Source organism: Electrona antarctica, assembly GCF_951216825.1.
Source record: "Electrona antarctica genome assembly, chromosome: 9".
NCBI classification, from domain to species: Eukaryota; Metazoa; Chordata; class Actinopteri; order Myctophiformes; family Myctophidae; genus Electrona; species Electrona antarctica.
The window spans coordinates 14,123,801-14,140,762 of record NC_136790.1 but is presented as its reverse complement, the minus strand read 5'-3'; the positions used below and the strand labels follow the sequence as shown (position 1 = coordinate 14,140,762).

General features: G+C 40.3%; 1 protein-coding gene across 1 annotated transcript; it reads right to left on the bottom strand.

The window, feature by feature from the left end:
- Positions 1–30: 30 nt before the first annotated feature.
- On the bottom strand, positions 31–16,759 carry LOC306929612 (ras association domain-containing protein 1-like). The gene is made up of 8 exons (XM_079510214.1): positions 16,405–16,759; positions 15,529–15,661; positions 13,949–14,192; positions 10,104–10,228; positions 2,560–2,664; positions 2,163–2,451; positions 1,734–1,849; positions 31–1,554 (listed from the first exon to the last, which is right to left on the bottom strand). Exons 2-8 carry the CDS (start codon positions 15,604–15,606, stop codon positions 1,381–1,383), a joined length of 1,131 nt encoding a protein of 376 aa, XP_079366340.1. The 5' UTR covers positions 15,607–15,661; positions 16,405–16,759; the 3' UTR covers positions 31–1,380.
- Positions 16,760–16,962: the final 203 nt, after the last annotated feature.

Sequence of the window (16,962 nt, the reverse complement as noted above, 5' to 3'; positions counted from 1 at the left end):
CATAGCATAATTTATTAGGCTATATGAATATGTAAAATAAAATAAATTATTTCGTTTAGGCACTCTTTATTGAATGAACACAATAAGTGTAATACAACATTCTTCGTTTTTCAGAAATAAATCAGAAAACTTGCACTAACATTTTGAGACATTTATATCAAAGCAGACAGTGAAATGAGTCAAAGATGATGATGAATCTCACAAAGAACAGAAAAACAAGGAGACAACACAAAACATAGAAAAGGAATGACAAACAGCTTAAAGTTGAACATATGTCATTCATAAAGTATTCCAGTCAACCAAAGTGATTTCGACATTGCTCTCTCTCTCTCTCTAACATTCATAATTCCATACAAATGTCCGTATTATACATCAGTCGTACTCACACAGGGAGTCGGGACAGTACAAGAAAATACTGGAGAACTTGGGCCTGGGTCAAACGAAAATCCTGGCAGCTAGAAATAGTTTTAACTTTCTCAAAGGATATCAGTGTGCAGCTGTGTGAAGCATCCATGTGCAAGTTAAAAGAAGCAAATTAAAGGTTTGTTTGTTTGCTTTAAGAGCTGGTTGCCTACCATGGCTGCCGTTGGCTACCTCTTGCATTTAATCTGCTTCAAACTGCTAACATGCAAACTACAATAAGACTGCAGGTGCCATGAAAAAGGTTATAATTCTTTATCAACAAGTATTTACAAATATTTCTTACACACCGGAATGGTAATTAAATTCAAAAGCTGCTGTGCACTCAGTTCTGTGTGTGGTGCAAACACGTTTTTATTTTATTTTCATTGCAAGCTGAGTGTGATAAGGACAAAAGGCATCATCCTAAATAAGGACTTATGACCAAAAGCTTGCAATAAAACTGTTGATTTTTGCACAGCATTGTGTGGGCAGAAGCTGCTTTTTTTATTTTCATACCCGTCACCCCAGCACCTCACCTGAGTTTTATTAACGGATGCTTGTGGTTTTCTTCACATAATGGAATGGTGAAAGCAATAACTGATATACTTTTTAAAGTTAAAGTGACCAAAGCTGGGGTATTCAAGATAGTCAAATGGGACCCAATAATGAAAGACATTCATGGACAAAGCCAGTGTCTATTCAGGCTCATAGTCTTACATGATTTCATCTCACATTCTCTCATCAGGCACATCAGGCTCTTCTAGGTGTAAGGCACTTCTCTCTCACTCTCTCACACGCACGTTCGCGCTAGCACTCTCTCTCAGTCTTGCGCCTTTTCATTCTCTCACTCACTCTCCTCCATATGGAGGGAGGTGTTTGAATTGTGTTCTCTGGGATCTTTGAATGCAAGACGACCGGTCAACTTCGGATGAGTTTCCAGTCAAGTGGTGCATGCCATTCCCCGGGCGGAAAGTCCTCTCAGCCAGGGGTAGAACCAGCAAGAGCATCCTGCATCTTGGTGCGGGCAAGGGTGTCCTGCATCTTGGTGCGGGCAAGGGCGTAACGCTGTACTATCTGCTTGACATGCTCCTCCTCTTCACGTTGCAGGATACGCATGAAGTTCTTCAACTCGGGCCTAGAGAAGGCGTGCCACTGCATAGCGTAAAGGAGGACATGTTGTGTATTAGTGCTTATTTATTCACTGAAGTGTACTAGTGAATAATTGAAACAGAGTATGATCCAAAGAAGTGTTTTGGATATTATGGGGGGGGGGGGGGAAAAGAAAAAAAAGAGATAGATGAACCACATTGGTTCTCAGAAGTCATACTCACATTGACTTCTCCAGTTTCATTCTCCTTCAGAACCAGGCTGAGGACCTTCTCATTTGGGCCAGCACAAAGACGTCGATAGAGTGGGCGGTCATCAGCAGATAGCTTACGGAGGTAAACTGTGGGGAAATGGAGGAAAAAGCTCTGTAAACAAATTATGAATACTAAGGAGGTAAGGCTGGGCAATAAATCAACATTATATCAATATTGTGATGACTAGATATCATCTGTGATTTTGGAGATCCAAATATTGTGATATGGCATTACGTTTTGTAATTTTACCCAACTGTTCTAACTGTTCTATTCTGGCTTTACACTCTTAGTTATTATATGGGTATTGCTGATTATAATTTATTTATCAATGTATTTAGTCAAATATATTGTGCTGTTTTTTGACCAAGAGTTCATAATTAGGCTAATAATGAGGCTTACCTTGGTCGTGACGCTCACTGCGCTCAAACAGAGCGAACTTGCCAGGATTGTCAACCACAGTAAACTTCTTCAGCAGTGCCTCAATGACCTCACGGGCGGACGTTCGGGAGCTTATGTGTAGGTGTTTGGATGCGTCTTTAGGCAGGTAGAATGATGTGCGACGTTTCACTAAACCGGCCTTCTTGCCTCCAGCATCGTGCCCTGCAGCCCCTTTCTTTGGCTGAACTGAGACAGGGCGTACCAGCTTGAACTGGACTTTTATGAACCCATTGTAGGAGCCATCTTTGTTCTGTAAAAGAAAATAGGATATTTGTGGTAAATGTATATGCATGGCAATGCATTATTACAATTATGTTTCACTCAACGTAGGTATGGTCAGAGGAGAGTGGGGACTCACCATGTTCATGAACAGATTGCTGTTGACTTGAGCATTGTACTCCTTCACCTTCTGCTGAATCTCTGCAGATGTCAGCTCCTTCTTTCCTACTTCAACATGTTCATCCTACAAAAATGAAAGAACAAACAAATGTCTGAAGTTTAACGGTCATTCACTCTGGAGAAAAGCATCTGCTAAAAACATGGGATTATTTTACCAGCAGGTGTCAGCATTGAGCTATCTTTTATCCATCTCCAGACCTATTGAAACATACAGCCTACTACTTTATGGCTAAAACCACTCACTGTCATGCTGACTACATGTGGAAAATAATGTACTAACTAGCATATATAGAGCCAATTATTGATCCAATGCCAATCACCAAAAATATTGATAGATTGATAGCTTAGATGTCCATTGTGGAAAAGTGAGGTCAAGGTTACAGGGACAAGATGACATTAATGGTGGTGTTTACAGGGGCCAACTTCTTGCAAATTAAGCTGTTTAATAGCATACTGCTGCTGGCAAGTTAAAACCATAACATTTCTATGAGTTCACATAAATTCTGAGAGTAGATGTCAACACCGTAATTGAAACCGTATGTCGAGATAGTCAAAACATACGTTTCAGCATTTGGGGGAAATAGACTATTTTAAAATCTCAAAGTCTGAAATCTTTAAGAAGTAACGAGGACCTGAGAGGATTGTCCTGAAATTGCAATGGTAGATCAAAGCTTTTTATGTATGTATGTATATATAGTATAATAACAGCACAGTGGCCTTGTGGTTAGAGTGTCCGCCCTGGGACTGGGAGTTTGATCGGATGGTTCATACCAAAGACTGTGAAAGATGGGACCCAGTTTTGCACTCAGCATCAAGGGTTAGATTGGGGGTCAGTCCCATACTAGTGTCATGTCCAGGGGTAGCTCTGGTCCATAGCTCTAATGCTGTTGCATTTAGAGCTATGTTACTGTCAACTTCCAGCCTCTCGTCTTTAGCGTAAATAAAAAGAACGTTTTTGATACTCACCAAAACAAAGGCGGGTTGTGTCATTAGAAAGCCTACTTTCCTTAGTGGAAGCACTCTGAGTCCCCCACCACACGTATAAACGGTACTTTTTGGGCAAAAAGGGATTTCGTTTCCACCGGAAAAAAATACTTTGTTACTCCAATGCGCCCTCTACCGATATTGCCCAGAGAATTTCCGCATAGAGAATATTTTTCCTCCGGTGAAAAAAAATCCCTTTCTGGTCAAAAAGTACCGTTTATACGTGTGGTGGGGGGCTCAGAGTGCTTCCACTAAGGAAAGTAGGCTTTCTAATGACACAACCCGCCTTTGTTTTGGTGAGTAGCAAAAACATTATTTTTATTTACGCTAAAGACGAGAGGCTGGTCTGCATTCATGCGAGCTACGGAAGTTGACAGTAACATAGCTCTAAATGCCATGCATTAGAGCTATGGACCAGAGCTAGTCCAGGGGCTGTACTTGTACATCAAGCTGCCTCACGCTACAGAAACAGGAGATATAATCCTGCCCTATGGGCCTCATGGCAAGGCTTACTTACTTAAGTATATAATCTTAATCTCTTGCTATTCTAACAGATATATATAACTAGTTTAGCAAAATAAATAAGACAGATATCAGAGTTGTAGTTGTTTGTTTATATGGAGTCCATTCTCTCTTTCTCAAAGTCAGCACCAGTTGCATCAGACTCCTGTCCTGACTTCCTGTCAACGTAGCAAAGAGGAACTGACACCCATGATGTCAGCTCTCTGCCCACTGATTGGACCCAACCCGGTTCCTCAACTCCTCCTATCTCTTCGTGGGGGAGGGGAGGGTGGTAGATCGGGTGGCCATGAGGATTAGGAACTTGCTGGTTTCTGCAGCTGTTTGCCATGGACTGTGTGCAGAGCCTCTGCTCTGCATTCCTAAACACTGTATTCATGTAAAAATAGCACCCCACCCCCAGGCTTGCTCCCCTCCTTGCCGAATGGGACAAAGCCTTCCTCTGTTAACACAGCATATCCTGTGGTCAGCTGCCTCATCATCGGCCATACACTCCCAGAACACCAGTCATCTTTTTCTCATCGTGCACATTTGCCCTCCAGCATCTGCAGGCCAGTCAGACTTTAAGGTCTTTCGACACGAAGGAAACCACAGCTATGCTCTTCCTGTGTCTAATGGTGGAACTTCACTTCCTCTCTGAAATCAACATTCTATGTACTGCAAAACCTGCACGGGTTTAGCAGTAGTTTGGAGAACACATTAAATAGCCTTTCCTGATGAGTATAACCTGTGGATCAATATCCATAAACCCCTCTTGATCGATGTTGCTAACATCAGCACTACGACTGATACACATCTAATTATGTGGAAAAGAGTTAAAGTCTCCTTTGAAATGATACATTTTTACATAAATATTACGGTACTCCATTCAAGCACTGTCCAGCCAGACCCCATGACCACTTTAAAATGATTTGGTTTATTGAACATTAGAGTCTCATTAGAAGCCCAACTGGCCACAGCTGTTTGGAGACCTAATGGAGAACTAACAGCAGCTCATTGATCATTGTCAGGATCAATAACATGAATCCTGGGGCAGATTAAAGGGAAGGCTGAGTTTATGTCCAGTAGACAATCATGGGCCAGCTGTCTTTACTATGGCAGTCAAGAACACGTGCATAATTACATGCTGCATGTGCCAGCCCATGTTATCTGCCTGTCCACAAAATGTTTGATGTCAAAATGAGAATGTAAAGCAAAAGCAAAGTTCTTTGTTTACCCAGGGTGAATGGACTAAGCTCGAGATGCTTGTTTACAGCCAGACTCATAGAACATTTCATGGTAGGGGTTCAATGCCTTGCTCAAGGGCACTTCAGCGGTGGTAATTTGAATTCGAACTGGCAAACTTCCGATAGCAAGACCGCTCCGCAAACCGTTCGGCCACCGCTGCCTGCTACATGTTATTAAGCTTGTATGTTTAGAAAGCAACTGTTTCAGTATGAAACAACCTGTTTGTTCTGTGCTCTTTACACAGGAAGTACCATCCCATTGTGAAACTGCACTGTGGGCGGGGATATAACAAAGATGAGTGCAAAATGAATGATCCCCTATGGAAAGACCTAACCCAAAACATTCCGTGAGTCATTTTGCTCAACCTAAAATGTGGAAGAATATGCTTGATAACTGCGTTTAATGAGATACACAACAATGAATGAACCATGACTGTTAAGAAACTTGAGTAGGTGGAGTAAGTACGTCATTAAAACAGTTGTGGGCTTGTTTTCAGCATAGTCGCGTTCTGTGTTTGTGTGTGTTTCACTGTAATCAATCTGGGAACCCATTGGCAAATCAAAGGAAAAACAGCGCCCTCTTGTCTGTCTCTAGAGACTACACTGTAATAACTATAGAAGGAGTGTTCCGTTTGTATTAATAAAGTCAAAGAATAAATAATGCAAACGGTTCTTCATACACAACAGCTTCCGCCGTTAAGTAAAAGCAATAATATCACAAAGCTGGGCCAGAATTACATATCCGTCCAGTCAACCCCGGTAGACGTAGTACATAAACTGTAGTACAAACTGACCAGATTTAACATGGTCTTATAGTTACTATAAGACCATGGTCTTATAGTTACTATAAGACCATGGGTAGGCTATAACTTATAAGACCAACTCTAGAGCACCTTTTCATTAAAACGGCTAAAGTTACAAAAGTATGATCACAATCTGCTAACAACAACAGTATTAGGTCATCGGGTGAGATCGTGAATCCGGAAAACAAAACAAAAAAACGTCTATCTCACCTGTTTCGGTGTAACGGGTTTACGAATGAATGATGTTCTGGCAGTAAAGTACTGTTCGAACTCCGAATCCGAGTCAGATTCACTGCAGTAGCCGCTGCTAGTGGAGCTTCCCCACGTCATCTCAAAGGACGGGGTCTTATCCGAGCCGCTGTCCGCCTCTTTGACTTTAACGCTCATGATCAGATTTACAATGTAACAATGTGACACTACGGAGTCAATTATTAATGTATTCGCTTATTCAGCTACAAAAACCTCTTCTTCAATCTTCAGCCTACAAAACACGACCACGTTACGACGAGACTAGTGCGTTCTTCAAACCTTAACCAAACTGTGTGAACAGTTACAACATACAGGATGCACTCTGGTCCCCGCCCTGGTCGTTTCCCTCCGCTGTGTGGCCCCCACCCACCCTGGCCCGCTGTGTGGCCCCACCCAGCAGCACCCAGCGGGACCAGAAAGGCCGTTGAGTTTGAGTTTAGAAAATACACAAACCGGCGCAACTGGCTTTGATTGGACGCCCTTGGGAAACACGGAAATACCAACTCGCCGATGACATCACCCCTCTAATTTCCTGTGTAGGCCAACATTAAACTGCCAACGTGAGAGCGGATCATGTGAGGCGACATCCCTGGGCGACATGTGAACATTTAGGAATCTTTTTTCCCCCCCTACTTCTGAGGCCTACTTGTTTTTTATGACTTCTATTCTATGTATTTAAAATAAAGATTATCATTAAAACGTTTGGTTAAATAAATATATATTTTTGCAAAATAAAACGCATGAAAGTGTCTTGTGAGGAGAGGCAACATTTTGTTATTTTTTATTGTTCAAGAACTAATTTGACTTCAAAGCTTGAAAGGCTTGGTATTCAGCCAGTAGGCTATCTGTGATGACCTTTTGCCTCCTACTTCCCTTGCCTTCCTCGTACCACACCCATCTTGGAACTAATTTTCCTTTAAGTTTGTTATGATTTGAACTACATGTGTTACCTGTTACACAAACACCCTGTTGTGGCAGCAGGTAACAATGAATATCATTCCTTTTCCACAGCAGTTTTTAATTTTTATTTTAATTTTTATTCGTCAGCCAGCCAGCAAGCCAACTGGAGACAAAATTATATGCGAAACTGTCCTGATATGTAGCAATTGTCTGTTAGAATCAGGGAGAGAAGAATGAGGATGGCATTTGGGCACTTGTCGATGTGTCAAGCACCCAGAACAGATGGCGACCCAAGGTACAGCTAGGAGGGGAAGAGGGCGCACCACCCAAGTAGACACTGCAGCGCAACACAGCAGAGTACAGTCCCTGAGTGATGCTGGATATAGGAGGGAGTGGAGGGCGGCTGCTCCACCCGCGTGCCAATGCCAGGCGTCCCAGGTTGGTATCTGCTAGTCCGCTAGCTACACACCTTTGCATTGCATCCCATGTTATAATGAAACTACTAGCCCGAACCAATCAAACAGCTAAGGGATTTCAAAGGCCAAGGCAGCTGGCCTCCCTTGAGCCAATGGGTCAGACATTTTCACATTTTCACATGCATGCCTTACACTTACAGATGAATGTGCACCAGAGCATAAAAACCCTAGGTAAATTTCACTATTTGTAACTGTAAGCTGGATTTAGGCAAACTAACATGGAAAATGAAAGTAAGAAGTGCTCCTCATATTTCCACTATTTGTATGCTGGATTTAGGCAAACTAATACAGATAATGCTAAATGTCACAACCTTTGTTGTGTGAATCTTGGGGCACAACCACAGAGGGGTCAGCTTTTAGGCCCAATGTTCCCTCAGCCTCAGAGCCAGCCCTTTGGTGACATGGTATGCAACACGCTTACCTCTGCATCATTACATAGTCATGCTGGGGGAAGCCTTTTGCATACCATGGCACCTACGGAATTCTGGATAACTTGAAAAAGAGAATGTGAGCACTCATCAGTTGAATAGCTCACAGTGCGCGTTTATCGTTTGCACAATTCTGGCAGTATATCTTTGAAAAGATCACCAGCACTCACTTGGTCCTTTTAAGAACTCTTATTTAGATCCTAAAAGGACCAAGTGAGTGCATGGTCCATTTCAAACATATGAATTCTGATCAGAGTAAACACGATTGTAGTGTAAAAGTGTAAAAAGAAAAAAGTGTTCTCAAATTGCAGTTACAGGAAGAGTTCAAATATTGAAACACAGAACAAGTCAAATAACAAGAACGCGTCGCACAGTCAAATCAAATATCCAAAAACTCAATACCTTTTTCGTACCATGTTGACGTCGAAGGAATCTGGCTGTAGAGCAGACTTAATACAAGTGTTGAAAACAAGGCATGCACTCCAACAGAAGCGCAACCTTAAGCACTATGATGAGGCATGCCCGAGCAAGGCACTAGCAGAGTTAAGCTGTCACACCTGGCTAGAGTCAAACTAAGGTCTCAGAGCTAGGTGTGACTATAACCTGTCTAGCATGTACAATGAGTTAATTGATACCCACAGCATAAATCTGTCATACCACAATTCAGGGAAAGCCACTGTCCAGACAGACTTTAACATATGCTCTCCCCTGCAACAGTTTTCTCTGTATAACACAGCATGGAAGCAGTATATGTGATTCTGGGTGCTCAGAAATAAGACTTTGGGATCTCAAAACCTTGGCTGTCATCTGTCCTGCATCTGTTATTGCCCTGAATTTTTGTGAAAAGGACAGATTTATCCTGTGTGCTGTCCACAGCATTAGCTCTACCTAGCTCTGAGCCCAGTTAGTTTGACTCAGGCCAGGTAGGACTGCATACATTAACCATCCCCACAGCCTCCGCCGAACAGTGTGATGGTGGCACTGTTGACTCCGATACCGACATTCTGGGAATCGGTTATCTATTTGGGTACGCACAGGTCGTCATTATGATGTGGACATCAAGGTTTCTGTCCAAGTGACCAAACAACGCCTAAAGCAGGAACGTTTGCCAGAGGGAACATAGATACAAAAAAAATAAAACAATAGTTTACCCACAGTGTGGGATTAGTTGATCTTGCAACAAAAAAAGCTCATTCTATAATCTTCATAGAATAAGATTTAGTCCAATCTAAAAATAATAAAACCAGAGCCTTTCACTGTCTTCACTATTATGTGTTAAATAAGAAAGATATTTGGTGTAATAATATTTTAATAAGAAGTATATTTTTCTCATTGATTTAATAGGCTCAACTTACCCCAAATCAGTTGCTCATTTGACCTAATATAGCCATGATCGGAAATAACATATCTGATCTATAAACATCAAGTGGTAACTAGAATAAACCCTATCTGATGTGTGATACCACCTTACTTCCTATTCTGATTCATATCAGGAGCTCAATAAAATCACTTCACATGGGGAAAAAAATAATTAAAAACATGGCTCTAGTTTAATTCAACATGTGCAGTATTATGATTCAAACCATCACATGGCTACTGTAATGTTAAGATCAACCTATAATTGGTATTGCTGCGCCTGCATGCATACTGCATATTGTTTTGGGGCTCCTTGAAACATGGGGTGGCTCAGCTTACCCAGTTCTCCTATAGAGTGAGAAGAACTTAACTATTATTATTTTCAGCTGAGGGAAGCTAAGAGAAACATGTGACTCAGATATTGGGAACCTCTTACTTCTGTATGCAAAGTGACAATGTTTAACAACTAAAAGAGGAACAACCCCATCTGATTGCATCCAAAGTTATATGAGCCATGGCAAACAGCCAAGTTAATTAAATACTTTCCTACTGAGGTCCTTACCACATTCGTGTCCGTTTCTATGGTGTGCTCTACAACACATGTTTGGTCAGCTGTGGAGGATCGGTCCCAACTGCAGTCTAACTGGATGAGGGCACGGCATCTGTGGTGGCATGTGAATCTACAATCTGTAAATTGGTGAAAGTAATATTAAAATTAGGTAGCATAATCTTTGCCAGTTATTTGCATAGAACATGAGCATGAAACAAATACATGTGTATACATGTTTGTGCTATATGAAGACTTTTCCATGTATACAAAATAAAAACTATATAAAACATCCCAAGCCTGAATAGTTTCAGGACTGGTTGGAATTATAAATGGATAATGTCGTCCTCCACTGGCCATTTAGTGTCATTACAGTTTGATTCCTTCACATGTAAAATGAAATGACAGTAAAACACAAGCAATGCTTCTAATATTAATCTAATATTAAATATGCATTAATATGCTCTATAAGAAGTCTCCATTATATATAAAGATGTATTACAAATCTCCACCCTCATTGCCTGTCATCCAAGCTTGGAATACTGATTTGTATGTATCCTTTTTAATTTTCCTCACAGTAATAACTCCCCAGAAATGCTATCTTACCAAATTTTATAATTTATTTTTATTTCTCAGGAACAGTGCATCTGTCAAGCAACAGGGCAGTTGAATCACATGCATCCTAGTGTTCCTATTCTGATTGTGAGTTTGTAGATCGGCTAATTTCGACAAAGATATTTTGTGTAGAGGGAAAAGAGAAGCGGACCAAGTATAGAGCCCTGAGGGGCCCTGGTCAAATAAGTATAAGATTGAAGTGGTTAACAACACACATCTGTTAATACAAGAACAAGATGGTGCTGGGTTACTCATTCATTCTGGGCTCCTCGCAGACCTTGAACCTTGAACTCCAAACCAGGGCTGATATATTTGGTGGCTTGTAGTAAACCATGTTGTTTTTCCATCAAGTTCAGAGGACCACACTTTTGGAATAACTTACCGTCTCATATCAGAGTCTGTACTAACCTCAGTTCTTTTAAGAGACAATTACTGCAATTTCTATTAACAAGCTTGGGCAACACGCCCTAGTCCTATTATTATTTGATATTATTATTAGCATTCTTTTTTTTCCATTATCATTATTATTAGCATTTTTTTTAATCTTTAGGCCTACCAATATTATTCATATCTTAATTCTGTTATTTAAGCTCAACTGGTAGCCTCTATAGGAAGGCCACTCGATAAGCCCATTTGGGTTATTGGCACCGGCACATCATGTATGTAACTAATCTTGTTTCTTATTGAAGTATTGCTTTCTGTATTTATTTTATTTTACCATATTGTTGTTATTATGTACATATGTGCAAATAAACTAAACTAAACTAAACTGTCTAGTAAAGGACATGTAAGTGGTGAGTTCCTTGATGTAGGTTGGTACAGCATCCCATTCATGTGCTCCTTTAATGGGAAGGCAGATTGACTGAAAGAAGATTTTCTTAATGGAATGATGCAGTCTCCTTGTGACTCCTCTCTTATAATCAGATTTGTGCTGAATGCTGGCATGTAAACATATGGCCCATAGGCCGCCCATAGGACAGGTGGATGTCGGCTGCCCAGTCTGGAGGAGCTGTACAACCAGTGCTGTCTCAGCAAGTCGCGGAGAATCATCAAAGACCCCACACACCCCCATAACAGACTCTTCGTATTACTGCCCTCAGGGAAGCGTTACAGAAGCATCAAAGCCAGCACAACCAGACTCAAGTTTTCTTCCCCAGGCTGTAAGACTTCTAAACAAATGAACAATGCACTTTCACGTATTAAGGCCTTGTGTGCTGTCTGTGTTCCTTTAAAAACCTTTTAAAACCTTTTACATGGGTTTTATCTGAGTTGTTTTAAACCTTTTAAATAACCTTTTACATGGGGTTTGCACTGTTATTTATGTTTTTATTGTGTATTGTGGAGCACCCCCAACCTAAGTTTTTCACAATGCATGTACTTGTACATCTGTGTGACAATAAACATCTTGAATCTTGAATCTTGAATCTTGAATCTTGAAAGGTGGTTTTAGTAGCACAAAAATGTCTATACCAAAACAAACAGTGAAAATACAAAATGACAGCAAGAGGGCAATGTGTTTTCTTCAGGTACTCTAATCTAGTGGCTGATAACTGCTGGTATAGAGGATAATTATTGGTGAAAAAATATATACTATAAAGTAAACACAACAATTATATACTATGCATTTAACTTTGTTCCTTATGAATTATTAAAGATAACTGATGTGATATTTTCATTCACATTATTTGCAAATTATGTAAAACGTTTTTTTTTTGGAAACAGGTTACTAAATATATATGAAATGTATATTAGCAATACCATGGACATACTGTACATAGTATGTATTACTTTCAATGTTTCTACTGTACATCATGCTCAGTATAGTGGCAGTCAGGAGTTACATATTAATCTAATCTGTTTTGCTTTACATTGCAATGCCAATAACGTTTTGGGCTTATGCTCTAGTCTAGTCTAGTGCTCTAGTCTATAGCACTATATAGTCAATATACAGTATAAGTTAGAGAGCATACACATATGGAATAAATATGTTGATGATCTGTTGGAGTGGCTGTGTGATCACTAGTGCAAAGACATTATGTTAGTGACTCTTTTGCATGAGCAGTTGTGGTGTCTAGTTCAGGGAGCTGTTACTAATTATTTCTATGCATAATGAACAAGCTTTATTTTAAAGCCTGACCTAGGCTTAGGTACATTTATGTCCAAAAGGAAGATAACATGTTTTGCATCTCTTACTAAAGCATGAACAAAGTAATATAGATGATTAGCTAATCCAGAATTTGGACATGACCACACAACTTCTTAAAAAAACACTCAAACCCTTTTAAGTCTCACAGGGGTTTATCGATACCCTCTCCTTCTCTACATCAAAGTTCGTAGCTGAAAACAACAATCTTGAAGCTCACAACGCATCGCAAAGTCATGCTTTGTACATGCTTGTAGATTTTCTCTGAATGTTGGCCTATGATGATATGCCCAGAACAGTGACGCCATGGTTCATGTGTTTACTGCATGCTGCTCAGCTGCTGACATGCTGCTGGGAATCATAATGTTCCCCTCATAGAAACTCCTCATTAAAGCCTATTGAGCCACAGTGAGTAATGTTGTCTTCAAATAGAGCCACTCTCACAGACAGGCAGCCCAGTTTACTTCTGCTCAAACACAATGACCGTAAGCTACATGGCCTGGCACAGACCGCTGAAACAATGACCGTAAGCTACATGGCCTGGCACAGACCGCTGAATGACCGTAAGCTACATGGCCTGGCACAGACCGCTGAAACGCACCCATGAATTAATGCAGAAGTCTTTTGAGTCTATGACCGCCTTAATAGTTTCCTGTAGTTCTATAATAGTGTCAATCGTCTCTCATTCTAGCATATTCATGCACACAGGAGCATGCAAGTGCACAGGCATAATAAGGGCTGCAACTACTGAATATTTTCCTAAACAAATTCTAAATTGAATACTTTTTTCTATTAATTAAATAATAATCGAGAAGTGGGTTTTTTAAAATAATTATAGTAATATATACCTGTCCTGTATATATATATTTTTTAATATATCAACGAATCGAGTAACCACTTAAGCGTTATTGTATAACGTTGCACAATGGTGGCATGCAATTTTTTTTGTTAATTAATCGATTATCTTATTATCTTATTAAATGATTGATTATTGTTTCTTTTTTAATAATCAATTACATTGATTAGTTTGTCGATTACCTGTTGCGCCACCTACACATACTCACACAACATCAAAACGATGGATGCAAAACAATGAACTTACTGGCACAGCGGAGACTTTGCTTGTACAAGCCCCATATGAAGTCTCCACACTGGTCACACCAGGTGGGCTGTGCGTGGCTACAGGGTTGGAAGTTATGCCCCTCTCCCTTCTCCTCTAGGAGCCGTGGATCCTTGAAGTCACTGAGGAGTCTGATGATGCCCACTCTGCTCAGCAGCTCTGGCACCTCGGCTGGTCTGATCCTCAGGGCATTGGTGCGCTCCAGGCGAGGAGGCGAGCGAGGTGCCTGGTAAACGGTGCATTTATATAGCGTCTTTATCCAATGTGCTTTGCATAGATTGTGCATTACGTTCACCCATTCACACACCGATGGCGGTGGAAACCATGCAAGGCACCAACTAGCAAATCAGGAGCAATTAGGGGTTCAGAGTCTTGCTCAAGGACACTGACTCTGCGGGAGTCCGGGATCGAACTGGGAACCTCACAGTTCCCATCCGGCCATTCTACCGGCCACTCTACCCCTGAGCCACTGCTGCCACCACCACCCACTGCCTGTGGAGATGGGAAACAACTAAGTACATATACACTCACATACTGTACCCATTACAACCGGGAAAGCATCTGTCATTTTAGATTGTTGCATTTGCTATTCAAAAACTAGAAGATATACAAGCTCACAGTGGATCTTTTTGAATATTTTAGAAAAATCTTGAAAGTGTGTAGAATTTGTAGAATTGGCCTCAGGTTAAGTATGGTAGGTTAAGTATGGTAGGTTAAGTAGGTTAAGTGCGAGCGTTTTGGATTCAAATATTGTACCATTGCTTTTTACTCCACTAAAATTATTTAAAAACTTTAGTTACTAGTTATGTTTGGATTATTATTACAATAAATAAGAAAATATACATTAACCAATTCAACTATTTTATACTTCCGTCTATTCAAAAATAGCCGATCTATAAGCTCACAACTATAGGCCTACATCCTCGAAAGACATTCATGACAATATACGTTTGTGCTTTTACTTTACTTGTAGCACAGTTTTTATATTGAAATATTTCTACTTTAACTTAACCCAATAAAACCTGGAAAGGATCTGTGTCATTTTAGATTTTATATGTTGGCTATTCAAAAATAGCAGGCATACAAGCTCACAGTGCGTCTTCACTTAGTGCCACGCTGCAAACTTGTACATCTGATTATTGTTTTTACATTTAAATAAAATCACACCCGTGTGAACTGAGTGGTGTAAGGTCTGTCTGACGTAATGAAATCATGTCTGACGTAATGAAATCACACCCGGGTGTGATTTCATTACCTGGCTTTGTTTGTGCAGAAAAAATGAGCATGGTTGCTATGTTCACCCTGTTCACCCGGGTGTGATTTCATTACATCATTACAACAGGGTGAACATAGCAACCATGCTCATTTTTTCTGCACAAAAAAGCCAGTTGTAGGAGTGGTTTACACCACTCAACAAAAAAGCCAGTTGTAGGAGTGGTTTACACCACTCAAAAATAAGATCTCGAAAGTGTGATAACTGCTGATAAAGGCCTTTTGTAGAATCGGCCACATCATGTCTTAATGCATTACAATATACTGCATGTTCTTCCACCACTAGGTACCTGCGGTGGGCTGGTCAGCTCTATCTGGTCTCTGTCCAGTCTCAGGTCATGGAGCTCAATGAACTCCCCCCAAGACATCTTGTCATTCAGTCCTGGGCTGTGCCATCATCATCATCATACAGGGACAGGCCACCTGCAACAACAAAGTCATATCATTCATTTGTTGACTTTGGAAAGTCCAAGTTAGGCCCTACAGGCTACATGTGACATTGCATAATAGCTTTTTTAGGACAACTGTTTTTAGGACAACATAGTGAGTTGGATCAGCGGATTAGATTGTTATCTAATCTACTGTTTTATTTGAGCTTATTCTCATTTGCTATTCTATTAACTCTTTCCTACTATTTTTAATTGTTTTCAAATGTCACTCCTTATATGATGTATAAACCTACATTAATCAAATGTGTCAATGCTAGTGTTTTGTGCAAAGTACTGTTACCTGTGGAAATGTGCAATAATTTAAATAAACTTGTTTTGTGAATAATGTCCCATGCTTGCACTAGTAGACTATAATCACAGGACGAGTAGGCTATTATGTTACATTTCAATTTGGTGTCAAACTTTAATTATTGTCGTCAGGAAATAATAATAATAATCAATAATAGCTCAAATGTATAGCGTTTTTTTAAATACCCAAAGCGCTTTACATAAAGGCTAGGAACAAACTTTATTCAAGAAAACAAAACAAAGCAAAACAAAGTACAAGAACAGTGCTAGCTGGTTAAAAAGATAAAAGGATAAACAAGGGGTGAGGGGAAATCGTCCAGTGTTTAATAAGACAATATAAGAGACACTTCAAGGGTCTCTCAAGACATTTCTGCATCGTTTCCAACTTGCTATGAGAAGATCTTAACTAGTTACACAATATGTACTTACCTAAAACAATTTAGCACCGCCACCAACTCGAGTCGGATCGTCTCAAGACGTTTTCTAGCCGACAACCAAATCTTCCGGAGGAACCGCTATGTTACTTAAAAGTAACGGGTCGGAGATGTACAGCCTCTGATATAGCAGCCTGCCATACAGTATGCCTGCCCTACATTATCTCTGGAAGTGTAAATAAAGCATCAGTCCTCGCTTTTCCAAGTAGCAGCATGGTCTTTACGCCACAGTAGCAATGCGGTCGTCCTCTTTTGTCACCTTCATTTGTTACAGCGAGATAATAAAGACCAAAGGAAAAGACAAGAAAAGTGAGATGCCAGAGATTGAGTTGACATCCGGAATGTTTTCACATAGGGGGTGCTTCTGAGTTCTGAGACATGGACGTGGGCGTATAAAGTAGTCTCCCGCCCTCCGATGAATTATCCGAAATATGAATGTGTTTTTGATTTCAGCACATGTGTGAGTGAACATCTGAAAGTGATAAACCCATACTTAATTTGACTAGATTAAATACCACCAACCAACAATCAATCAGAAATTCAATAGGACTAT